The following is a 25,772-nucleotide window of genomic DNA, read 5'->3' on the forward strand; positions in this document are numbered from 1 at the left end:
GAACTATTGTGGGAACAAATTAAATCACAAACTTATCATTGACTTGATGCTTTTGGACCAAAATATATTCAACGTTTAGTAACTAAAGAAGGTGTTAAATCCCTTCAATTAAACGTAATAAACCTAGACTAAACCTTAAAAATTCTCATATTTTTCCCCAAATAAGAACCTTAGGCGATTCAACTCAAAATTAATCGAGAGGCATAGAGATCGAAATCAAATTCATTGATTTCAGAGAGAATACCATGAATAGACAAAGGAGAAAGCTTCCAATTCGAAGAGATGGTGAAGCCCAAATTCAACGTGAGGGAATTGAAGCCAATCATGTTGCACCCGAAATAGTTGGAGGCGATGGAGTTGCAAAGCGTGGAGTTGCAGAAGATGGAGATATAGGTGATGGAGTTGTAGAGGAGATAGTAAATGAGGAGGGAGAAGGATATGATCTCATGATTCTAGTGTTGATGAAGATGATTGTCCGGTTATTGTCGAAGATAATAGCGGGTACAGAGAGGCAGAACAATGTTTGGCTGAAAATTTAGAGGAAGAAGAAGATGAATTTGTTGATGTTGAAATCTGCAATAACTTAGAAGACCATTTTGGGTTTGATGCGTGTTAAGATGATGCTGTTAATAAATCTGATGAAAGCGGAGATGATGTTTGGGACAGCGAGAAGATTCCAGATCCATTATCAGATGATGATGACAAATATGAAGCTGAGAGGCCATTCACTCATGGAGACCATTCCGATGAACCGCTAGCCTTGAATAATACAATCAACAATGCAGACGAATTCAAGTATGCACTCCTCAGGTATTCTCTAAAGACTGAATACGATATCAAAATGTTTAAGTCATCATCGAATAGGCTTGGGGCAAAGTGTACACAACACATCAAAGAAAAGTGTCCTTGGATAGTGTATTGTTCTTTTGAGAAGAGGAAAAACAAGCTTTTGATAAGGAGATTCTATAATAAGCATATTTGTGTAAGATCCGGTTAAACAAAGTTTTTGAAAAGTGGAACTATTGCACAACTTTGGGAAGAAAGGCTTCGATTGAATCCTAAAATTAAATCTCAGGAGATGGTAGTTGAAATTAAGAGGGAGTTTAATATGATTGTGACTGTGCATCAGTGTAGGAGAGCAAAACAATTGCTAAGAAATAAAAGAAAGGCTAGTCATGAATCACATTTTGCTTGCAATGATTCTATAGGTTATATGTTTGTTTTGATGCATTGAAAACAGCTTGGAAGAAGTCTTGTTGGCCTATTATTCGTTTAGATGATGCATTTATGAAATGGGATATCAAAGGGAAAATGTTAGTTGCAGTTGGTAAAGATGGGGATAACAGAATATTTCCAATTACTTGGGCAGTGGTAGAGGTGGAGGATATTGATAATTAGATGTGTTTTGTGCAACTGTTGAAAAAAGACTTGAGTCTTGGAGATGGAGCTGACATTACAATGATATTTGATAAACATCATGTAAGATTTTTGGTTCTCGTAAGTTAAATGCAAGATTTTATGATTTCTTGTGTTGGATATTGATATTATTTACTTGTGGTGACAAGATTTATTAAATGCAGTTCGTGATGAGCTTCCCCAAGCTGAACACAGAATGTGTGCAAGACACATTTTGGAAAATTGGAAGAAGACAAACAAGGATATTGAATTTGAGCGTCTGTTTTGGAAAATAGCAAGGTGTTACACATCACAATCCTTTGCAATATAGATAAATTTTGATGACTTTAATTTTGACTATAAAAATAATATTATAAATGACAAATTTAATTACAATTTATTATATTCATATTTCATAAAAAAAATTATATTATTTATTTACTATCTTCAAAAAAATAAACATTTAAGATAGTACTTATTTAGTTATTGAATGTAGCAGATTTATAGTTGGAATATGTAAACTGCAATATTTTACATGCATGCCATTTCAATATGTGTAAAACATTTTGACAGACGATGCATGACACATATCTCTCTCACAAATTTCCAAAGTCCTTTTAAATTTTTCCACAACTTCTATTTATATATATTTGATTATTTATTCTGAAGAATACTTTTAGAATTTTATTTATCTTCATATTTATGGATAATTTTGGTATATTTAAAAAATGAGAAATGAAAAAATATTTAACAATGTGGATAAAGATCTTCTAGAGGTTCTAGGTTTAACAGAAAAAAAAACAAAATCGTGGCAGTTAGCTCAAATTGAGTTCCATGTTGATAATTAAGGTTTTCTTAAACCAGATAAAAAAGTTTGGGTTAGAAAGATCTCACATAATAATATATTTATTTAGGATTTTGGTGCTTTGTGGACGGATCACAGAGAGAAAACAATAAGTTTTCAGGAACAGTGTGGTTCTATACATCATCAAATACAGAGTTGCCAACTATATGACGCGAATCTCTGTAGAAGTCTATCTCTACTCCATACCTAAGTCGAAGGTCTACTCTGGACGATAAAGTGTATGATTTGTCCCGAAAACTAAGATTTAGCCTTTTTACGGACAGTTCAAACCTGGTGAATATGGTGTCTTTCCCAACCGAATGGTCGGCGTTTCAACATATTTGGAGGATTTTCAAAGCGACAAAGAAGAATTCATAAGCTTCTTTTTATTATTAATCTCTCACAATGCAAATGTAAAAGTTGATAATTCGGTATGAAAAGTTCGAACCGTTTCGTATCATTTATGTAAACAATATTCCTCAAAATTGGATCTTTTGAACTCTAAATAAAAAGATAATTAAAAAAATGTTCATCTATGATGAGCTACATATATTATATTGTATTAGCAACAAACCTCATGATACGTTCAACGTCGAAAATACACATTCTAAGTAATAGAAAAATAACTATTAATATTCCCATCCATGTTGAAGAAAATATAAGAAAAGCTAAGAAACTCAAAAAGAAGAAATAAAAACACCATAGAAACCGGAAGTGTCTAAAATTCCACCACAAATCTCTAAGTGACTTTCTCAAAAATAAAGACTTCGTCAACACAAACTTTCTTTTGATAGACCACAAAAATTTCTTATGTTGTCTATTCTTGGTATGCTTTGATAGAGACCTCTCCTCTTCAACACTCGCTCTCTCTCTTTCTTTCCTTTTTTTCCTCTATCATTTCATCCATCTCAGATTATCTTCGTTTTTCTTCATCTCCAGAGACTCTCCTTCCATCTACCCTTAGAGGGCGCGCCTCCCGTGCGCCTTCTTAACTGGTTATGGAATCCAAATGTCTCATGTTCGTTTCCATTGTATCTGTCTTCTTCATGGTTGTTAATGGCGTATCAGAGACCGAAACTCTCTTGAAATTCAAGAATTCTCTTGTTATTGGGAGAGCAAATGCTTTGGAGAGCTGGAATAGAAGGAATCCTCCATGCAAATGGACTGGTGTCTTGTGTGATAGAGGCTTTGTTTGGGGGTTACGACTAGAGAATCTTGAGCTCTCTGGCTCTATCGACATCGAGGCGTTGATGGGTTTGAATTCTCTAAGGTCTCTTAGTTTCATAAACAACAAATTTAAAGGTCCATTTCCAGAGTTCAAGAAACTTGTTGCTTTGAAATCACTTTACTTGTCAAACAATCAATTCGACCTAGAGATACCTAAGGATGCATTTGATGGCATGGGGTGGTTGAAAAAACTTCATCTGGAGCAAAATAATTTTATTGGTGAAATTCCAACGTCCTTGGTCAAAAGTCCAAAGCTTATAGAGCTTAGACTTGACGGGAACCGGTTCACCGGACAAATACCAGAATTCAGACATCATCCAAACATGTTAAACCTTTCAAACAATGCATTGGCAGGTCAAATCCCAAATAGTTTCAGTACAATGGATCCAAAATTGTTTGAAGGTGCACTAATTTTATTCACTTTTGTTATAACTCTAGAAAAACCACATATATATAATTTTAATAGAAAAACATGTTTTTCTTTGGCTGTAGGGAATAAAGGCTTATGTGGAAAACCTTTGGATACAAAGTGTTCTTCTCCTTACAACCATTCCTCGGAACCCAAGTCGAGCACCAAGAAAACATCATCAAAGTTTTTGTACATTGTAGCTGCAGCAGTAGCAGCACTAGCTGCATCACTCATAATTATTGGAGTGGTCATCTTCCTTATCCGAAGACGAAAGAAGAAACAACCATTATTGTCAGCAGAACCAGGACCATCAAGTCTACAAATGAGAGCTGGAATCCAAGAAAGTGAAAGGGGACAAGGTAGCTACCATTCACAAAACCGTGCTGCTAAAAAGATGATTCATACCACAAAATTGTCATTTTTGAGAGATGACAAGGGGAAATTTGAGTTGCAAGATTTATTGAAAGCATCAGCAGAGATTCTAGGAAGTGGATGTTTTGGAGCTTCGTATAAGACATTGCTTTCGAACGGATCGGTGATGGTAGTGAAGAGGTTTAAACATATGAATAGTGCAGGAATTGATGAGTTCCAAGAACACATGAAAAGGTTGGGGAGGTTAAACCATGAGAATTTGCTCCCAATTGTTGCTTATTACTACAAAAAAGAGGAAAAGCTTTTTGTTTCCGATTTTGTTGCAAATGGAAGCTTGGCTGCTCATCTCCATGGTATTATTTGTTTTTCTCTCTTTAATTTTTCATTTGCAAACACTAATGCTAATTAAATCATTCTTTGCTTATGATATGTTTTTTTTTTTTCTATGTATAAATCTAGGTCATAAATCCCTAGGGCAACCAAGCTTGGATTGGCCAACAAGATTCAATATTGTGAAAGGTGTAGGAAGGGGACTTTTATACCTCCACAAAAACCTACCTAGCCTAATGGCTCCTCATGGTCATCTAAAATCATCTAATGTTCTTCTAAGTGAGAAATTTGAGCCTCTTCTTATGGACTATGGTTTAATCCCAATGATCAACGAAGAAAGCGCGCAAGAGCTCATGGTGGCTTACAAATCCCCAGAGTACGTAAAACAAAGCCGTGTGACCAAGAAAACCGATGTTTGGGGGCTAGGTGTACTCATCTTGGAGATTCTTACGGGAAAGTTACTTGAAAGTTTCTCACAAGTGGATAAAGAAAGCGAGGAGGACCTAGCGAGCTGGGTAAGGTCTAGTTTTAAAGGAGAGTGGACACAAGAATTGTTTGATCAAGAAATGGGGAAAACAAGCAATTGTGAAGCACATATACTCAATCTCATGAGAATTGGATTGAGTTGTTGTGAAGTAGATGTGGAGAAAAGGTTAGATATAAGAGAGGCTGTTGAGAAGATGGAAGATTTGATGAAGGAGAGAGAACAAGGAGATGATGACTTTTACTCAACATATGCGAGTGAAGCTGATGGGAGATCGTCGAGGGGACTATCAAGTGAGGGAATTAACTTGTCATGAAAAGTAAATCGACAAGCTATCAAGTAAACTTTTCATGCAAAAGTTGTCTTAAAACCGCAACTTGCTTGGAGCTAATTGATGTCGACACTTCAATATACGGAATCCCCCTTTATAAGTAGAAAAAGTTGGTTTTGCGTTAACGTGTGATATTATTTTGGGAATTTCATCTGCAAGAAAATAATGTAGAGGACAAGATCTTTCTTACTTTTTAACAGAAAGCAGAGACAACTCCAAAAAAAATACCAAAAACAAAAATAATAATGTACTCAAACTTTGTACTATATATACAGGGACGTAGACTCACATGGAAGTTCTTTTCTAGTTATTTCTACATATTCTCTTTGTATTGTCAAGATGGATGTTACATATTAGTTTTGCTTAGTTTTATGTATATAACTAGATATTGACATGCGGTACACCCTGGATGGATATGTTTATTGAAAAGTATATGAATCATATATTTTTTGACATAAATTTTTTATCTATGTAAAACTTGGGTAATTGATGTTTTATGTTCTGACATTTGTTGTATATTAGTTTATTATTAAAATTTAGTATTTTTTGTTTGTGGTTTGAGTTTTTTTAGAGGTAATAAAGATTTAAAACTTGTATTATCTAGAGATTGACCCGCGGTGTATATTTTTGTTAAAAAAATTAGAGATTTTTTTTTAGTTAATATTATTTATATATAAATAACATATTCAAGAGGTACATCATAAGTCTATATTTTTATTAAATAATATTTTGAATTTTTGTATTTAAGATGATCTATAGATACGTGCTATTGCTTTTTTTTTTATGTATGACAGTATGATACTATGATACACCATAGAAAAGTTTTTTTATAACTAATGTTTTTTGAAATTTTAAGTTATATTTGTTTTGTTAGTATTTTTTTTTAGTGTTTAAAATTGTATAATTGTATTTTGATTATTAATTCTAGGATTTCATACATAGTATACCATTCCGTATTAATATCGATCCAAACCCGTCCCACCATATAACTCCATCACGTGATTAAACATCATTTTGTCATTTTATTATGAAATTCGAATATTTATAATATTGGAAACTTCAAAAAAGTTTTAATATGGATCCAAACTTCATAATTGTTGGAAAATTGATTTGGGTAGCTCACAAATCATGTTATTTTTGGTGTTAAAAAAAAGGTGAATGGTTTGATTATATATTTGTGTAATAATGTAAATTTGTACCAATCGAGACCCGTATGCATGTACAAGCTTAATGTTTGCATAGTTTATATTTATATGAGATTCAATATAAATAGATCATTTTCAATAAGAGCACCTTTCTTTAATTTAGATATTTCAAGTGGAACCCTTTTTTCATGTACAAGCTCAGCCTCTGATCCGATCTGCTTCATCTTCTTTTCTTCTTCTAAATTCTCTGCTTCATCCTCTCATGGCTGCTGCTAAGATTCTCAACGAACGATGTTTTAGTGTGACAAACATCAAACATCACATCCCGCTCACTCTAGATCTTGAAGACAACAATTACGATGCCTAGAGAGAGTTGTTCCAAACTCACTGTATGACGTTTGACGTCTCTGGTAATATAGAGGGCAACCTTCTTCCCACCGGTGAGGACGACATGGCGTGGCAAAAGCGAGACGGTCTCGTCAAACTCTGGATCTACGGAACCCTTGCGCAGCCCCTGTTTCGCTCCGTGTTCAAAACTTGCGGCTCTGCTCGTGACATCTGGCTTCACGTGGAGAACCAATTTCGAAACAATAAGGAAGCTCGTGGAGCTTGACAACGAGCTACGGACCATGGAGATCGGAGATATGATGATTCGCGACTATTGTCAGAAAGTCAAATTTGTTGCTGATTTACTCACCAATGTCGCTATTATACTCCTTTAAAATTCCTTAATCATTTAAAAAGATTGAATCAATAACCATTAAATTTGATTATTAGAATTCAAAACTATCAAAACAATCATATCCCAATAATTACAGTGATTTCAAATTTTGTAATCATTCAGTTACCAAAAACAACCAAAGTCATAAACAGGGTGAATATTCATTAGCTCTCAATTGAGGAATATACTAAAATATATACTCAAAAGACTTATTCGTAAGCATATTCTTTTTTATCTAATAGGTTATAACCCTAGCCGAACTCTTTTCCTATAAATATAGGATGTCTAACACCCTCTTCAAGACTCACTAAGATAGCAAACATCATCTATACCTTTCCTACTCATTTAAAAAAATGACTGCAAATCTTTCCATCACGAGCCAAGATGACAGCAGACATTTCTAAATAGGTGGACAATCCAAGCAGCATGTAATGAGAGGGCCGGGTGATTTGCTTGATTCACCGTGCTAAAATCAATACAATCAAAGGTATGCAGTTATAAAGTGTATGCACATGTTTTTTGTATTGCATATAGCTAAAGTAATACCATGTATATAGTTTTCTAATACCATAGAATTTTTCTTAGGTGAAAATCAATTTCAAATGCTTTTGACATGTCTTTGTTGGCAATCAAGCAAAACTATTCTGCTATCCAAGATTTTGTAACTAAGTTAGTGTATTAAGAAGATAAAATCATTTTGTGAGAATTTAATAAATACGATATTGATTTAATTTTCTCTTATTTTCTACTTTGCCAAAGAAGGAATATCCTGCGTTTTAGTTGATAAGGGCTAACATCATCAGTCTACATGTTACAATAACATGATCATCACGTGCTCATTGGGTTTTAGTTTCTAAAAGAAAAAAAAAAAGAATAAGAGAAATTAAAGCAGATACACTAAAATTACCTTCTTGCTCATCCCATTAAAGCAAAGAACAAGTGATGGATGGAAACTATTATGGGACGAAAAATTTCAAACATAAAAAGGATGAGACGGGTTTCCAGTTACCAAATGGACATTTCTAAAAGAGCATTATAGAAGACTCTGTTACCTTTAGTATTCTGCTAAAAAGATGGTCAAGATCTCAGGTACAAGTTCTAGATGATAAGCGGCCAACAAAAAGACGAGTGTTCCTATAGCTATCATCATACCGAGGCATTTTCAAACTACAAAGTTAAAAAGGGACAAAAAGAAACACAAATTTTGATCATAACCCGTAAGAAACTATACAACAAGAAAATAACACTTCTCTAACTCAAGACATAAGAAAAGGCCCCAAAGGAAAGTAAAACTTCAATCAAACGCCACTCAGCTAATTCAGAGACAAGGAAGCAATTAATCGGAAAAACCGAAGGTCCGAAGCTAAGGAAACCATCACCGGAGATACATCAAACCAATTTAAAATCATGAATCCTAGCTCGGAAGGCACTAAATTTCAATCTAAATTATCAAATTCAAAAGATTTTTGATACCTAAGAAGGTGAGCACTGCGAAATCGGAAGCCCTAATTTTGAAACAAAATGGGGAAGAAGATAAGACGACAACGATTGTTTTTAAAATAAAAATCTGTACAAATAAATAAATTAATTTGAAAATATTAAATGGGTGTAGGAGTACTAATCGGCTCAACAAAAGTTTATTCTCCTTGACTAATGGGCCAGTGACTTACCAATTTTAACATCTACTATCTTAATAAGAAAATGTGTTGGAAATGGTCCAGAACCTCTAGGACTTATACTTTTTGTAGATTACTACATCTATTTTTTTTTTAAGTTGATTATGAAATTTTAATTATTAAAAATATATTCATATGTCAAATCTATTTTGGTTATAAAGCAAATGAAAGGTGATAGGATTACTTATATTTTGAATAAAATGGCATGAGCTTGCATATTTGTTAGAGAGCTTGAATTATGGGTCACTTAAGTAAATTTTAATTTATAAACTGTAGTTTTGTATAGAAAGTTTAAACTGTTTAAAATTTAATATTCTTTCACAAATATACACATTTCTATTATAAGTTTATAACTATTAGACTTCTAAAACTGTTAAAATTATTTGTTATCAGCAAAATCAAACTATTTATATAAATAAAACATTAATAAATGATGCAAAAATCGTTAAATCTTTAAATAACCAAAATTTCTATTCAAAAATTAAAACTAATCAAACAAAAATAAAAGTATGTACTAAAGTAATTTTAAGAACAAAATAAAAATTTCCAATGAAATGTTACTACATTATGGCTCTGATTGGTGATGACAAAAAGAACAATAGGAATATGAATGAAAAAGAACAAAAAGGAACAAAAAAAAGGAAAATAGTCATAAGTAGGAACCAAGAGGAACATAAGAATTGAACAAAATGATTATGGTAAATGGTAACCAAAAAGGTGAACTAATATTTAACATAAGAATTACTAAAAAAATCATTTATTGAATTTTGTTTATTAATTTCATTTAAAATTAAAGTTCTGTATGAATTTAAAATAAATTAAATTATAAATTTCTCTTCAAAACATTTATTTATTTTATAGTAAAAATTTAAATTATATTACAAATTTAAAATAAATTTCACTTTAAAACATTTATTTATACTAATTTAAAATAAATTCATAACATTCATTAAATTGAAAGTTTGATAAAAAAGTATATATATATATATATATCAATATATACTAAAGATATAGAAAATATTATATATAGAAATATAAATATTATCATAAAGCTATTTTAAATTGATTTAATAAATAAAACGAATTTTATTTTTTTGCTCCTCTTGGTTCCTGTACAATTTTGGGGTGGAACAATTTTGTTCTATCATTCCTTTTTTTTTGAAAAATGATGATGAAAAATGTAGGACCCACATGTCTGAAAATGGAACAAAAATACGTTGTAAATGGTAAAAAAACTAAGGAACAAAGAAGAACACCACTTTCCTACTCATTCTTTTCCTCAAAAGTGGTTATCAATCGGAACCTATGATATATATGTTTTTATATAATTCACTAACAAAAAAAACAATCTTAACTAAAACTTTTTGCAAACACTATTATTTTTACATTACCTTCCACACATCTTATATTTTTAAATATAATGATAAGTGACAAGTTTATGATATATATATATATATATATATATACTATAATTTAATTCACTAACACAAAAAAACATATACAAACTTTAATAAAAAACCATACGATAATACTTACAACCCGCATAATATGCGGTACACAACATTAGCTATTGTGTCATAAATAACACTATACATTTTTCTATGTACATTATAATTTATACACTACAATATATATATCACTAAAAATTATTCTAATATGTTTATTAGAATATAAAATCTCCAAGTACGTGCGGGTCAGAATCTAGTTTGTTATATAAAAATAAAAAACCAAAATGTAATAAAAAAATTTATAATAAACTCTCATAAAAACGAATTAAAAAACATTACTACGTTAAAATAATCTTAAACTTCAACAGTCAAATTATAATAATGTTTATAAATATATATGATGATATTCTTAGAATCAAATCTCGATTTTGGTAGATTTCGATTCGGTTGGATTCTCAACATTTCTTTCAAATTATCTATGATTTTTTTTCTTTCTTTCTTTTTTTAAACATATCTGAACTCTAGAACAAGCGACCGTGAGTCATAAATAAAAGGAAAGAGATCCAAAAATATAAATGCAACTACTTGAAATCGACTAAATATATCGAAATCACGTGACAAATCAGCATTTTATTTATTCTATTAACTTTATAGTTGGTTCCACATCCTTTCACTCTATTCGATGTATTGTACACATCTGGCACAAATCTGCATCTCTGTCTTCTTCTTCGATCCTCGATTTCATCCACAATATACAATAGCCAAATTTCCGATTTTCTCCTCACTGAATCTCTAGAATCCATCGTTGATTCAAACTCATTTTCCGATCAAACGGCATATTTTTCCCTCTCGAGAGAGCGATAATGTGGAAACTGAAGATCGCGGAAGGAGGTAGTCCATGGCTTAGAACCACCAATAATCACGTCGGAAGACAGTTTTGGGAGTTCGATCCGAATCTCGGTACTCCTGAGGATCTCGCCGCCGTCGAAGAAGCTAGGAAGTCTTTTTCGGATAATCGATTCGTGCAGAAACATAGCGCCGATCTGCTTATGCGCCTTCAGGTATTATCTCTGGCTTCTCTTTGTTTCCGTTGACTTTAGTGTGGTCTTGACTGGTGACGAATCTCGCAAGTTTTAGTCAGTGATACTTAGGACTGTGTTGCTTCATCACATTGAAGTTAATCTAATTCATCACTTGACTTGTAATGTGAAATCAATTCAAGGTGATAGGAGCATGTGAACTTAGCTTGTAACTAGATTTGATTGTATCTTACTCCATGGATATGTAGGAGAGTCTAGTTTACAATAGATGGAAAAGTACACAGAGCATATACAACAACAAAAACTAGAGTTAATCTACCTTCGCCATTTTCTCAATGGAAGTGAAAAAACAATCCCAATCTAGAGAAACTAACAAAGCCATATGATTCTTTTACTGATTTATTTACAACGGGAGAGTTGTGATACCAGTTATGCATTTGGTCTAAAGCTGAGATCTGAATATCTGTGTTAACTTATTGCTACCATTATTTGAAGGCTTCTCTTTACTACCTATTGTACTCTCTTGTGTTTCTATAGTTTGTAATCATTTGGCTTTCATTATTTTTATTAGTCTTTGAGTCCATGACTTTCTCTTTAATTTTATGATATTCCATCAGGGCCTGATCTATGGCAATTCTTCGACTGATTGCAATTCTCTGATGTCCAGCCTTTAATTTTCTTCTTAATTTTCTGCTGTCCTATGATATATCCCATGAGGGCTTAATCTATCACACTCCTTTGACAGATTACAGTTATCTGATATTCAACCATTTCTAATCCAATAGTTATCGCTCTCTCTCTTTCTCTGTTTGTAGTTTTCAAGAGAAAATTTGATTAGCCCAGTTTTACCTCAAGTCAAAATCGAAGACACTGATGATGTTACAGAGGAGATGGTGGAAACCACGTTAAAGAGGGGTCTAGATTTCTATTCAACTATACAGGCACACGACGGGCACTGGCCAGGTGATTATGGTGGTCCTATGTTTCTTCTCCCAGGACTGGTCAGTTCATATGTTTCGTGCCTAAGCTTTCTTTTGCAAATTTTACGGAAAACTTGACAAAAACTACTTTTGATTACAGATAATTACACTCTCCATAACTGGAGCACTGAATACAGTATTGTCGGAACAACATAAACAAGAAATGCGCCGTTATCTCTATAATCACCAGGCAAGAAATTTCTCGTATCTTTACTATAATTCTGTTTCCTTGCAATGCTGTACTTGGATTTTCCATCGCAAAATAGATGTTTACACATCTTTCTGTTTCAAAGATTTTCGTCTTCTACTTTCTAATTGTTAAACTAATTTGCACTATTGGTGGCATGTGGTTTCAGAATGAGGACGGAGGTTGGGGTTTACATATTGAGGGCCCTAGCACCATGTTTGGGTCTGTGTTGAACTATGTTACTCTAAGGTTGCTTGGAGAAGGACCTAACGATGGAGATGGAGATATGGAGAAAGGACGAGACTGGATACTAAATCATGGTGGTGCTACCAATATTACATCTTGGGGGAAAATGTGGCTATCGGTACTAAAGTTTTGACCTCTATCTGTCCTTTAAAGTTATCGTATGAAAATTTCTGTTACTTGACTCATCTTTTTGCTTGGATCTGCTAATACTGTAAATAAAGGTACTTGGAGCTTTTGAATGGTCCGGAAATAACCCACTGCCACCTGAGATATGGCTTCTCCCATATTTCCTGCCAATACATCCAGGTAAAATGACAATCTCATGTGTTCTTGACTTTCTCAACTTATATACTGTTTAAATTTATTCTTTTCCCTGTCTCCAATTGTTGATCTGACTAAACTATTCATTCAAATGAAGTGCCTCGTATTATCAATTCTTGGTTCAGCCGCTATTTATAAAGAATGGAAAAACCAGAGTGCTGTAACCATGCCCGTATCTGTTTTGTCTCCTTTATGCTTCCTTAGGTTCAACTATTTATTTGGGATTTAATTATAGTTATATTGGTAATGCGCTCCATAAGCAGTACATTATTTCAGACTTTATGATATGGAACACCCTCGATCATGGACAACTCAAGTGAAGTAAATCTTGAATTTTTTTGTAAATCTGCTTGGAATCGAGCATGATTCAAGCTTGTTCAAAGCACACTTATCGAATGTATTAACTATGTGTGGATTTACAAAGATGGATATGGTTTTCTTTTGCTACAACTTGCTTTTTAGTTCTTATGCATATTGCTATAGTGCACAGTAAAGCATCAGAATAAGATTAATTTTCTCTTGCTCCAGGAAGGATGTGGTGCCATTGTCGAATGGTGTACTTGCCGATGTCGTATTTGTATGGAAAAAGGTTTGTGGGTCCCATAACGTCCACTGTTTTATCACTGAGAAAGGAGCTTTTCACAGTACCATATCATGAAGTCAACTGGAATGAAGCACGCAACCTTTGCGCAAAGGTTCGTGGAATGGATGGTGGATTTTGCAACTATGCTAACACATAAGCTCATCCTTTGACGAAGTTACTTCCTTTCTTAAAAGACCTGAGCATTTGCAGTTTAAATGAGATCCTTGTTTGGCTGAATAACACAATTAGATTAAATGATTCCTACTAGAATATACAGTACTCAAAATATAGGTTTTTACACATATCGATGTGTATTCAGATGCTCAGGGGTAACTGTTTTGATGCTGATAGTTGCTTTTTTATTGAAGGAGGATTTATACTACCCACATCCACTTGTGCAAGATATTCTTTGGGCATCACTTCATAAGATTGTTGAGCCTGTTCTGATGCGATGGCCTGGTGCAAATTTGAGAGAAAAGGCTATAAGAACCGCAATAGAACATATTCATTATGAAGATGAGAATACTAGGTACATCTGCATAGGTCCCGTGAACAAGGTATGCAAACTTCCACTACAGCCTCTGTACCATTGTCTTAACGATTGTTATTATTCTCTTTCGCAAGTTCAGTATGAGGATATGTTCGACTTTGTGTTTTCTTTCTGTTTATGATTCCTCTACTATTTTTTTTGCCAGCCAATCCTCTTCTTTAATCATCTGTGTTCTGTGCTGTTATAGGTATTAAATATGCTTTGCTGTTGGGTAGAAGACCCAAACTCAGAGGCTTTCAAGTTGCACCTACCAAGAATCCATGACTTTCTCTGGTTAGCTGAAGATGGAATGAAGATGCAGGTACCGCATATTTGTATATATGATTATGTTATGTAGATTATATGGACCACGGTTACTGCTGAACCAGTACAAATATTATGTCTCTGGAATCATTAGCTCAACAGTATACAAATATACACTAAAAAATTTGATAGTACTCAGAATGGCTTTACTACATTAACTTATATGAAGTTGGGAGTTTTACCTAGTATGTGTTTGATAGAATCATAAGAAAGAAACGAACAACCTTGATAAAGCTCTTCCCTGTTTCTTTTTCCTCCAGCCAACCAAAGCCCCTACTTTACTTTCTATCCAATTACTAGTTATAAACATTGAACCTGTTGTCCATACTCTAATGCAGCAGCTATTGACAGGGTTATAACGGAAGCCAGCTATGGGATACAGGTTTTGCTATTCAAGCGATTTTGGCAACTAACCTCGTCGAAGAATATGGGCCCGTTTTGGAAAAAGCACATTCATTTGTCAAGAATTCCCAGGTTTGGGATAGGCAGTTAATGAAAATCAGCGTGTTGCTTTGGATGTTCTTTTCCCTCTCATGATTGTTTCTTTTCATGGTATAGGTGTTAGAAGACTGCCCTGGAGATCTGAATTACTGGTATCGCCACATTTCTAAAGGGGCTTGGCCTTTCTCAACTGCAGATCACGGTTGGCCCATCTCTGACTGCACCGCAGAAGGACTGAAAGTAATAATAATGCGACAGAGTTACCTTTCAGGATTTCTTTTCTGGTGGTAATTAGTTTTGTAATTCCTCTTCAGGCTGCTCTTTTGCTATCCAAAGTTCCCAAGGCGATTGTTGGTGAACCAATAGATGCAAAACGGTTATATGAAGCTGTTAATGTTATCATTTCTTTACAGGTTAGATTTGGTTTCTAATACAGATTGGTGCTTCGATCAGTCATATGTCGTCTTTCTGCTCTGTTGACCTTTTGTTTTTTAAATGCATATTTTGAAAACCAAAACAGTTTCCTTGTCTAATCAGCTGAAAATTTCTGATGTCAGAATGCAGATGGAGGCCTCGCAACATATGAGCTCACCAGGTCATACCCTTGGTTAGAGGTATTGTCTGTGTGCCTAGATAATATATACTTTCTGTATCTCTGTGTCCAACACATATTTGCCTTAGTCCCCTTTGCTTGAGGTTTTAAGTGAAAAGTTTACTCATTTCTGTTGGCAGCTAATCAACCCAGCAGAAACCTTTGGCGATATTGTTATTGATTATCCGTAAGGCACTAGCATATTCCATTGATTGAATCATCTGGTTAATCTTATTTTATGTTTTGCAAATTTCTCTTGATGTGCAAGAATGGTTCTGTAGTTACGTGGAATGTACATCAGCTGCTATCCAAGCTTTGATATCATTTCGAAAGCTGTATCCTGGTCATCGAAAGAAGGAAGTAGATGAGTGCATTGAGAAGGCGGTTAAGTTCATTGAATCCATTCAAGCAGCAGATGGCTCATGGTAAGTCTCTATTCATTATAAATCTATTTGCAGAATTACATATTTTCCTATATTTTATCTTTGTATCTTCTAGTTGGTTTCTTTTTGGTAACCTGTGATATTTCCCTAGGTATGGATCATGGGCTGTTTGCTTCACGTATGGTACGTGGTTTGGAGTGAAAGGGCTGGTAGCTGTTGGAAAAACATTGAAAAACTCTCCACATGTTGCTAAAGCTTGTGAATTTCTATTGTCGAAACAACAACCTTCGGGCGGCTGGGGAGAAAGCTATCTTTCATGTCAAGACAAGGTTAATAATTACTTTGTATGTTCACTAAACTCTTACTTACTGCTCTACTTGATGAATCGTTTCTTTTTTACTTTTATGAATAGGTCTATTCAAACCTTGATGGCAACAGATCTCACGTCGTGAATACAGCATGGGCTATGCTCGCACTCATTGGTGCTGGGCAAGTGAGTAAATTCCTTAAGAAACTTTGTACTTCAGTTCATCGTGCTGCAAGGCGGGGGGATTGCTCATTCTTGTCCTCTCTCTCTTTCCATTTACAATTTTATCTCTTTGTTTGTGTTCTTATTAGGCTGAGGTAGACCGGAAACCACTACACCGGGCTGCAAGATACTTGATTAATGCTCAAATGGAGAATGGTGATTTTCCACAACAGGTAACAAGTTGCATCAACCACATCATTGTTTGGATTTTCTCTTAGTTAACGGTTAAGTGATTATCTTGACTCTCTATATCAGGAAATAATGGGAGTCTTCAATAGGAACTGCATGATAACATATGCCGCGTATCGAAACATTTTTCCGATATGGGCTTTGGGGGAGTACCGTTGTCAGGTATTATTGCAACAAGGAGAATGAATTAAGTGTTCAAATTAGTTATTTCTCTAGGGAAGGAACTGTGTAGCTTCCATGCTTTACTCTTTCCAAAGTTGTGTTATCCGTAATGGATCTGCTCTGATGGTTACGTGAACCAATCTTTGTGTAATTGTTTCAAACTCAAATCTTGGTTGCAGATTTTGTTGGGTTCTCTTGAATACCCCATTTTAGGATAATGTCTTGTTTTGTGAAAACAGACATTTTTCTTGTATTTGTTTTTTTAATTCATGTTTCCCGCTTAGGTCGTGTCTCCGGTGGTTTCCCACTTTGCTCAAAATATTGGTTTTGACTGGTTGCTTTTACTAAGCAATTTTTTTCATCTAAAATAAGTTTTCCCTTGGATTCCTGGGATGATGCTCATTTAATTCCCCAAGTATGGTGTGGGCAATTTTTTATTTCTAAATAGTCAATGTTTACAGAATATATAATATTAGTCAAATAAAACTTAATATACTTAGATAAGTCTCTAAATATATATTAAAGGCGGTTAGCCGGAATTTTTCTGTTTTTTTGTTTTATATGAATAATTTTCGATTTTAAACGGATACCTAGTTTCCGCTTTGCCGGAGTTTATTACCATCTTAGTTTGGATTGTTTTCCATCTAAGTTTGGTTTATTTTGTTCATCTTTCTACCAAAGCTAAATCCAAATTCCGCTATTTATAAGATTGGTTTCTTTCCTTTAACCGTAGCTTGGCTCTTCTCAAATGATTAGAGTAATATCTTCGCTAAAATTACTTCGTTATCATACGAAGTTGACCTCATATGATAGGTCAAAAGGCGGAGCTTCTATCTTTGAGCTTGAGTTGAAGCAAAAAAGATCTGAAAATTCTTCAATCTTACGAGACGGTTCCAATCTAAGAGGGCGGCAATACAACTGTAGAAAGATCTATCAAGTGGTTATTTGGAGTAAAAGCTGATTTCATTGAAGAAACTTAGATCAATAAGGAATATCAGCTTCGGTGGTGGCGGTGAGCTGAACGGAGATTGTGACGGAAGACGGTGAATATTGCAGATCCAATCTTTGTTGCTTTTCATCCACACACGTGTCTTACACCTGTCAAAATATGGGCTTAATTCTGAAATATATTTTATGTATTTTAATATGTAAAGTCCAGGTTGTTGGGCTTCCAGATAACCACTTGTAATGCCCATGAGCTTTGTTTTCCATATAAATAGATTTGGTCGACAAAAAAAAAAAGATCAGTCTCTAAATTTTTTCCCAAATTAAAACCTAAGAACCCTAAAATCTAAAGTTAATATGTTTAATTTTTATTTTTGTAAAGAACCGCAACTTAATATTGTTCAATCTCTATTTCTTCTCGAAACTTACCACAAAACATCGCAGCTAGCGGCCAAATCCACCCTCTCTTCTCCTCTGTCCAAATCCTCTTTCTATTACCGTCTTCACGATCACTCGATACCATTAAAACATCACTTCATGGCGGAAAAAAAACTTTGTCAAGAAATTGTGAATATTTCTTCGATTTTGAGAAAAATTTAGTCTTTTGGGTTCTTATGTTTTAATTTGGAATTTTTTTTTGGTTTATCAAGTTGTATTCCTCTATAGTTTCACCTATTAGAAAAGTAGAGTAAAACAAAGCAATTTTTCCTTCTAAAGTAATACATCCATAACGTAAATAAAAAAAAAAAGAAATTTGCGTGTTTGTTTTGGTCTTTAATACAAGACTGTTTTATTGTTAAATCCAAGCCAACAACATCTACCAAAAACAATTTAAACTTCCCGTAAGTTAACACTATCTATCTCCTATAGGCTAGAGGAAACTAACAAGAATTGAGCCGGAAAAAAAGGTAACATGAAATGGAGATGTTAGTATACCTTTTTCATTGTTTTGTTTTCTCCCATGCATGCTTGAGACTTTGAACAGATTATTATCACTTACAAGAAGACAAGTCATAAGATATAAGTAGACAAGACCAAAGAAAAGAAAATGGCTGGGAGGTCGCCGGTAATCAACCAAGGACCAGATCTAGTGGAGTAGACTTCCTGAAGGAGAGACCACACCTGAAGTCTTTCTGATCTCTCTGGCTCTCCATACAAAAAGGTAGCATAAAAAGATTTACCCTTAGCAGTTATTTTTGTGTCCATAAAGTGAATATAGGAGCTGATAATTTCCACTTGTAAACTTGACCTCCAGAAAAGAGCTAAACCACCAGCAGCAGGAGAAAGGGGTGCAACCAAATGATTTGAGTTATTGTCTAGCCACTGAAGCGTTTGCAGGACATTTTCAGAGGTATTCTTGGTTTCCATGAGGAATAGAATGTCGGGAAATATCGATTTACGAATTTTTTTTAACCGCTGGACTGTCATGGGATTCCCCAACCCACAACAGTTCCAGCTTACTATCCTTAAGGAAGCGGGGCTAATGGATTATGAAAATCCACTTTATTTTTCTGGGCTGCAGGAATTAAGAAAATCTTTGGATTTGCAGGTTTCTTCGATTTTGGACAGGCAGCCTTAGAGGAGGGGTTACCTCCTTGTAGAGCTGCAAAAGATGAAGGTAGATTAGATCCAGTTCCTTTCTTTGGTGAGTTCCTTACAAGATTTCTCTTTTGGCTTTTGGCTCCAATTAACTTTGAGGAGGAATTTGCAGGATTCTTTGAATTGGTTTTAGCCAGTGGTGGTCGACCTCTTCCTCTTTTCACCTGGACTACATGAGAACTAGTAGGTAGGGAAGGATCCTCCCTAACAGATACACGAGGCTCAGGGGAAGCAGGAAGGGCAAGTCCAATGGGGTCAGCACTGGAAATGGAAGCAGCGGCGGCTTCAATTATTTGGTCAGTTGTATTACTCATCAAGTTTCTAGCCTCGCCTTGAATAACTCTTTGTTTCCTAGCTGCGCTCTCAATGGGATCAACACACGTCAAGTATTAAATAGTGACTTCACGCAGTTCACCAAGGACTTGATCTTTGGAAGGTATGACAACTGGGGGGAAGAGACCTCAGAAAGTCTTTGATTCCAGTTAGAGAGAGGAGCAGGCAGGAGAGGTGGAGTTTGAGGGTCCGGGGAGAGGACATCTCTCTCAAGAGGGGGTCTTCTTGTTCTGGAAGAATCAGAGGTTTCCTGGGAAAATCTTGGTACATTTGAGTGTTTTTCTTGCCATTAGAGATTCCCCAGATTAGCAGAACCCGCACCATGAGGGTGGTTAGTGTGATAAACTTGAGCTTTAGAGCTAGGCCGTGCTCTATACCCTGAGGATAATAGTGAAACACTTCTTTGCGGAAAGACACTTCTAGACCTTTCTCCAGAGGGGAGGTTAGTTCTATCCACCGCAGAATAATGTTTATGAGAAGAGGATCCGTGGCCCTGAGAGGAAGCATTAGGAGAGATCCCTCTACCATGGCTTTTGGATGCAACGAAGTTGTCTGCAGGGGTATAGTAATTCCTAGAGACACCACCTGAGCCTCGGGAATGAGTAGAGGTGGGCGGTTTAGATTTTTCTGAAGAAGAAATTAAACCTGGGCAATCCTTAATGTCATGAGATAGTCTTAGACAATGGCGGCAGTGATTTTTCAGGTTTTTATAATCAAGAAGCACTAAGGCTTCACTACCATCAGGGAACTCTACCACTATCTCTTTTGTTAGGGGTTGGAGTCCATTGATAAGCACTTTGAGTTTGACAGAAGAAGAAGAGATCTCCATATCCAAGATTTCACCAAGCTCTTCACTAATGGTTTTTAACATTTCCTCTTGCCAGTAATGTTTACGGAGACCTTGGAGTTCAATCCAAAAAGGCAGCATAGATGGAAAGGAGTCACAGAAAACTGTCCCATTTTTGGAGAATGACCATCCATTGGTCATAATGGTAAGGTCTATTATCTAGAACCTTCTACATATCCTCTTCAAAATCAAATTTAAACTGGAAACACCCTTTTCCCAGACCTGAGCCCACAACCTTTCCTTTGAGGTTCCATCTGTTGGAGAGGAAAGGAAAGAGAGACCAGAGACGTTGAGCCGCTGGATTAGTGAGTCGACCCATGAGAGTGAGAGCATTTGCTTTAATAAGCTCTGAAGTATCTAGGTCTAGAGCTCAGATTCGTTTGCGAGTTGGAGAGGAGTAGCCTCTTGCTAAACTTTTGCCTTTAAGGTGAGCATGGATTCTTGTACTCATGGTTAGGTTTGGGTAATAAATGAGAACATGGTAATAGTTGGGGGAAACGAACTTTCAAGGAGCAATAAATTTTCAGGAGCAGCCGGAGGAAGTTGCAGATAGGTTTAAACACAGTTCAACAGGGTTAAAACAGGGTTACCAGGATAGCAGAGGGAGGGGATATACCTGAAGGAGAGCAGATATATCAGATGGTAGCAAGAAGGAAGTTTCAGAGGGAGAAAACATCAGGTCCACGCTGGAGAAGTTCATCAGAAACCTCGCAAACGCACCGGAAAAAGCTAGCCTGGCTAGGGACCGTTGGGTATTGCTAAAAATAGGAGGGAAAAGTGGTTGAGATCCGGTTAGTAGCAAGTACCATACTTCTAATAGCCGTCTTGATTACAGTGCCTACTAGAATGACTCTCTAAGGGTGTAAAAAGACATGAAAGCTGGGGTTGAAATTTTTTATTACAGTTATGCCATTTAGATTTTAATTTTGTTTGTTTTCATTATTTATGTCTGTTTTAATTGAATATAATTATGAGAATTGAAAAGAATAAATATTTAATTATGTGGATATTGTAGACCTATTACATCTAAACATAATTACGACCACATATAAAACCTAATTTTGAGAGAGCCGATTAAGGGCGGCAAAAGGAGAAGCGATTTCCGACGACGACTTGAGAGGCGGTATCCGGCGACGATTGTTGTTTAAATCCGACAACGAGAGGAGAAGCGAGTACGGAGGAAGACAGGAGAGTCGAGCTGATTAATTAAGGGCGACTTTATGAGCCGAAGCTAGGAGCGATGGACTCTTGAAAGGAGGTTAGTTATTAACAACTAAGTTTTGGTAATATTAGTGTTAAGGAACCGAAATGCATTTATGTTGTCGGCTTTTGTGTATATGAAAGTTGTCGGAAAATGACGGACATAATGTCTTCTTATTTTAAGTTGATGAACACAATCTTATGTATGTCATAAAATGCGATTGACGTATTCTTGAATATGTTGTTTGAGAAGCATTTGGGTGACGAAAGAGAATTAAGTGTTATGTTGTTTATAATTTGAAATTCGCGCAGTTGATTTGTACAGTAGACTTAAAAAATATAAGTTGTATGATGATAGAGGTTTTGAACTGATGGTAGACATAATGCGTATGTAAGTCTGTCTAAAAAAACTAATGCATTTGATTATAAAGAAGTTTAGGCCGTTAATGATATGTGGAACTTGAAGAAACAGAGTGTCTGAAGTTCAACAGGCGTGTCTGAAGCAACACAGAGCAGAACAAAGGAACAGAGGAAGCGGAAAAGAAGCAGTTGCTTTTGCCAGCGTGGCATGTTGATTGGAGTGAAGAAAAGGCGTATCACTTTAGACAAAGGAGACGAAGTCGTCAGACAGAGGACGTGGGCCTAGTGTCAAGATAATGATGAGGAGCTAGACTTGGACCTTCTAGATAAAGTGGAGCATCCTGCCTTTTCCGAGAAACTACATAAGAGAAGTTTCGGTCTCTTAGTAGAACTTGTTCTTGTGGGTTTTATTGGTGAGTGAACAAAGTGAGCACACGGTTGTTGTTGTGTTTGTGAGCTGGGTAGTTTTAGTATCTGACATGAGCAAATCAGGTTGTTGATGTTGCGTAACACTGTCCAAAGTTATCTGTGATTGATCAGTTTGAAAGTTGTTCTAATAAAGTGTGTTTATTGGAGTTGTGTTCTTTGTCTTGTCAAAGTACTTAGAGTTCTTTTACTACAATTGGTATCAGAGCGGGTAACCAATCTGAGATTAGTATATCTGAACAGGTTAGATCCTAATTATGGAACCAACGGATGTTAGTACTGGTACAGGCAAGGTTTTACTGCTAGATACTAAGCGGTATGGATACTGGAAAGTTTGTATGACACAAATCATTAGAGGCCAAGGTAAGATGCTTGGACTGTAGTAGAGGAAGGATGGGAACCTCCGTTTGATCTAACAGAAGATGGGTTCAAAATCACTAAACCAAAGGCGAATTGGACTGCAGAAGAGAAGCTTCAATCAAAGTTTAATGCAAGGGCTATGAAAGCTATCTTCAATGGTGTTGATGAAGACGAGTTTAAGCTTATTCAAGGGTGCAAGTCAGCGAAACAAGCGTGGGACACGTTACAAAAATCCCATGAGGGAACTTCGAGTGTAAAGAGAACAAGACTGGATCACATTGCTACTCAGTTTGAGTATCTCAAGATGGAACCAGATGAAAAAATAGTGAAGTTCAGTTCAAAGATAAGTGCTCTTGCGAATGAGGCTGAGGTCATGGGAAAGACCTATAAAGATCAAAAATTAGTTAAGAAGCTGTTACGTTGTTTGCCACCGAAGTTTGCTGCCCACAAAGCAGTTATGAGGGTTGCAGGGAATACTGATAAAATATCATTTGTTGATCTTGTGGGAATGCTCAAGTTAGAAGAAATGAAAGCTGATCAGGACAAAGTCAAACCGTCGAAGAATATTGCATTTAATGCAGATCAAGGCTCTGAGCAGTTTCAGGAGATTAAGGATGGAATGGCACTGCTAGCAAGGAATTTTGGGAAAGCTCTAAAACGTGTAGAAATAGGTCAGAATCGTGACAGTACGCCCTGAAGCAATAAAGATGGAGAGAGATCACGTGGAAGATTCTCCAGATCTGAGAATGATGACTTAAGAAAGAAGAAGGAAATTCAATGCTATGAGTGTGGTGGTTTTGGTCACATTAAACCCGAGTGTCCAATCACCAAGAGAAAAGAAATGAAATGTCTTGAATGCAAAGGTGTGGGTCACACTAAGTTTGAATGTCCTAACAAGAGCAAACTTAAAGAGAAATCTTTGATAAGCTTCAGTGATTCAGAATCTGATGATGAAGGTGAAGAGCTGTTAAACTTCGTGGCGTTTATGGCAAGTTCTGACTCAAGCAAGTTTATGAGTGACACGGATTCTGATTGTGATGAGGAATTGAATCCCAAGGATAAATACAGAGTGCTATATGATAGCTGGGTGCAACTAAGTAAGGACAAGCTGAAGCTGGTAAAGGAAAAGCTAACTCTAGAAGCAAAACTTGCTAATGTGAGCACAGAGGATAAGCAGAAACTGAGTGGAATCACTGTTGATGGAAATTCACAGGACTACTATCAAAAGAAACTTGACTGTCTTCAGAAAGAGTGTCACAGGGAAAGAGATAGAACTAAACTTCTGGAAAGAGAGTTGAATGACAAATACAAGCAGATCAGGATGCTCAACAAAGGGTTAGAAAGTCTAGACAAGATCTTGGCAATGGGCAGAACTGATTCTCAACAAAGGGGTTTGGGTTATCAAGGTTATACAGGAAAGATCAAAAAGGAAGAAGGAAGAGTCATCAACTTTGTCAGTGGTGGTTCAACAAGTGAAACTGTGGTGAGACAAAGCTATATTGAACCGAAGAAACAAGTAAAGTCACATGTTGAAATAAAAAGAGAATCTGTTGTGAGAACAAGGATGGTGGGTGTGATTTGCTGCGATCATTGTGGTAAGAGATTTCATATGAGAGAACAGTGTTACAAATTCAAAGAGAAAGTCAGAACGCTGTGGAATTTAGCAAAGTGCTTCATTGAGCCATCGAGATTCTGCACTGTGTGGATTAAGAAGAAAGATCTATATGGTGATATGGAAGCTGAAAGGTACAATCACAAGTTAGAAAGAATGTATGAAGAAGAGGAAATGCATTACGCCAGTTGCTGCAATCAGGTCAACAAAGAAATGCAAGACGAGGCCCGCAAAAAAGATGATTCATTCGGATCAACATGAAAGCCCAACTACATTGCCAGAATTTATATATTGGAAAGAGGTTTGCCTACTTGCTTCTATGGTATAATCCTCTTCCCGCGGAGCCTCCTTTCTTCTCGGTCCGCAGAGACAAAATGTAGGACTGGTGCCAACAGTTAATCACGGAAGAAAGGACTCACTGCGCCAAGATCACTAACTAATCTAATAGAATAGAAAACCCTAATATAATAGAAAAGAAAAGAACTGTCTTTTCTTTATACTTATGTATACTTTCCCCGGTTTCGTTGCTACTGCGGGCTTTACGCAATTGATCGGATCATCTAGATATCCCTTCAACACAACATAGGTCGTCGAAAGGATCTCGGAGACCTGCCAAAGCACGAAAGCCAAAATCTTTCAGAAAATGAATTCCTATTCGAAGAGTGCATAACCGCATGGATAAGCTCACACTAACCCGCCAATTTGGGATCCAATTCGGAATTTTCCTTGAGGGATATTGGTAAGGAATTGGAATGTAATAATATCGATTCATAATGGATTCATATCGATACATAAGACAAGGTTCTCTATCGATTCAACAAGTGTTGTACTTATGGGAAAGCGATAGAGAAAGAGAAAAAAAAACAAAGATTTCACATAGAAATAAATGGATGGTGAATGCAAAGACCCAAAAGAAAAATTTATAAATTTATTTTTGTGATTCTGATGAGCTGTTCACTCTTTGAAAGATATTTGACTTATTTTTAAACATTTTTGTTATTAATAGATCAATCCATCTGAGTCTTATATCTCACCTCCAAGAATCGTGAAAAATGGTATGTTTTTTCTTAAGTCTTTGGTTAAGAGAAACAGAAAAATTGCGTTAATGGTTGTTGAAATAGTAGCTTATATGTTTTGTATAACAAATTTGGACAACGTTTAAGAAATACATTTTCGCTGGCGTTTTCATTCAAATCCAAGCC

General features: G+C 35.6%; 2 protein-coding genes, 1 long non-coding RNA gene, 1 other non-coding gene and 3 pseudogenes across 8 annotated transcripts; 4 read left to right on the forward strand and 3 right to left on the reverse strand.

The window, feature by feature from the left end:
* Positions 1–245: 245 nt before the first annotated feature.
* Positions 246–1,398, forward strand: AT2G07030 (annotated as a pseudogene; the record flags this gene model as incomplete). The annotated part of the gene is made up of 1 exon: positions 246–1,398.
* A 1,634-nt stretch (positions 1,399–3,032) lies between these two features.
* PRK2A (Leucine-rich repeat protein kinase family protein) lies at positions 3,033–6,009 on the forward strand. The gene is made up of 3 exons (NM_126680.4): positions 3,033–3,868; positions 3,959–4,600; positions 4,707–6,009. The coding sequence occupies exons 1-3, from the start codon at positions 3,238–3,240 to the stop codon at positions 5,375–5,377; spliced, it is 1,944 nt and encodes a 647-aa protein (NP_178721.3). The 5' UTR covers positions 3,033–3,237; the 3' UTR covers positions 5,378–6,009.
* A 560-nt stretch (positions 6,010–6,569) lies between these two features.
* AT2G07042 lies at positions 6,570–8,866 on the reverse strand. The gene is made up of 3 exons (NR_143735.1): positions 8,732–8,866; positions 8,311–8,425; positions 6,570–7,264 (listed from the first exon to the last, which is right to left on the reverse strand). It is a non-coding gene; the product is annotated as an other RNA (non-coding RNA).
* Positions 8,867–10,976: 2,110 nt separating this feature from the next.
* CAS1 (cycloartenol synthase 1) lies at positions 10,977–17,368 on the forward strand. Of its 2 annotated transcripts, none has more exons than NM_001335311.1 (18): positions 10,977–11,443; positions 12,040–12,423; positions 12,503–12,592; positions 12,759–12,953; positions 13,057–13,141; positions 13,685–13,851; positions 14,108–14,296; positions 14,477–14,590; positions 14,944–15,066; positions 15,151–15,273; positions 15,348–15,446; positions 15,591–15,647; positions 15,766–15,812; positions 15,907–16,050; positions 16,160–16,337; positions 16,421–16,501; positions 16,627–16,710; positions 16,793–17,368. In NM_001335311.1, exons 2-18 carry the CDS (start codon positions 12,313–12,315, stop codon positions 16,910–16,912), a joined length of 2,007 nt encoding a protein of 668 aa, NP_001325220.1. In that variant the 5' UTR covers positions 10,977–11,443; positions 12,040–12,312; the 3' UTR covers positions 16,913–17,368. The 2 variants fall into 2 exon arrangements, with proteins under 2 accessions (NP_001325220.1, NP_178722.1); NM_126681.3 differs by having other exon boundaries at positions 12,238–12,423.
* A 32-nt stretch (positions 17,369–17,400) lies between these two features.
* AT2G05075 lies at positions 17,401–17,930 on the reverse strand. Its single transcript, NR_140063.1, has one exon. It is a non-coding gene; the product is annotated as an other RNA (long non-coding RNA).
* A 914-nt stretch (positions 17,931–18,844) lies between these two features.
* On the reverse strand, positions 18,845–20,931 carry AT2G07070 (annotated as a pseudogene; the record flags this gene model as incomplete). Its single annotated transcript has 4 exons — positions 18,845–19,794; positions 20,087–20,214; positions 20,291–20,619; positions 20,822–20,931.
* A 1,924-nt stretch (positions 20,932–22,855) lies between these two features.
* On the forward strand, positions 22,856–25,444 carry AT2G07080 (annotated as a pseudogene; the record flags this gene model as incomplete). The annotated part of the gene is made up of 1 exon: positions 22,856–25,444.
* Between the last annotated feature and the right edge of the window lie 328 nt (positions 25,445–25,772).

Source organism: Arabidopsis thaliana, chromosome 2 (assembly GCF_000001735.4).
Source record: "Arabidopsis thaliana chromosome 2, partial sequence".
Taxonomy (NCBI): Eukaryota; Viridiplantae; Streptophyta; class Magnoliopsida; order Brassicales; family Brassicaceae; genus Arabidopsis; species Arabidopsis thaliana.

Bases quoted from the DNA above. Each gene is read 5' to 3' on its own strand.
- PRK2A (NM_126680.4), top strand. From the start codon at position 3,238: ATGGAATCCAAATGTCTCATGTTCGTTTCCATTGTATCTGTCTTCTTC. The intron at 3,869-3,958 runs GTGCACTAATTT...CTTTGGCTGTAG, and splicing joins GGATCCAAAATTGTTTGAAG to GGAATAAAGGCTTATGTGGA. The intron at 4,601-4,706 runs GTATTATTTGTT...GTATAAATCTAG, and splicing joins CTTGGCTGCTCATCTCCATG to GTCATAAATCCCTAGGGCAA.
- CAS1 (NM_126681.3), top strand. From the start codon at position 11,246: ATGTGGAAACTGAAGATCGCGGAAGGAGGTAGTCCATGGCTTAGAACC. The intron at 15,813-15,906 runs GTAAGGCACTAG...ATGGTTCTGTAG, and splicing joins GATATTGTTATTGATTATCC to TTACGTGGAATGTACATCAG. The intron at 16,711-16,792 runs GTAACAAGTTGC...TCTCTATATCAG, and splicing joins ATGGTGATTTTCCACAACAG to GAAATAATGGGAGTCTTCAA.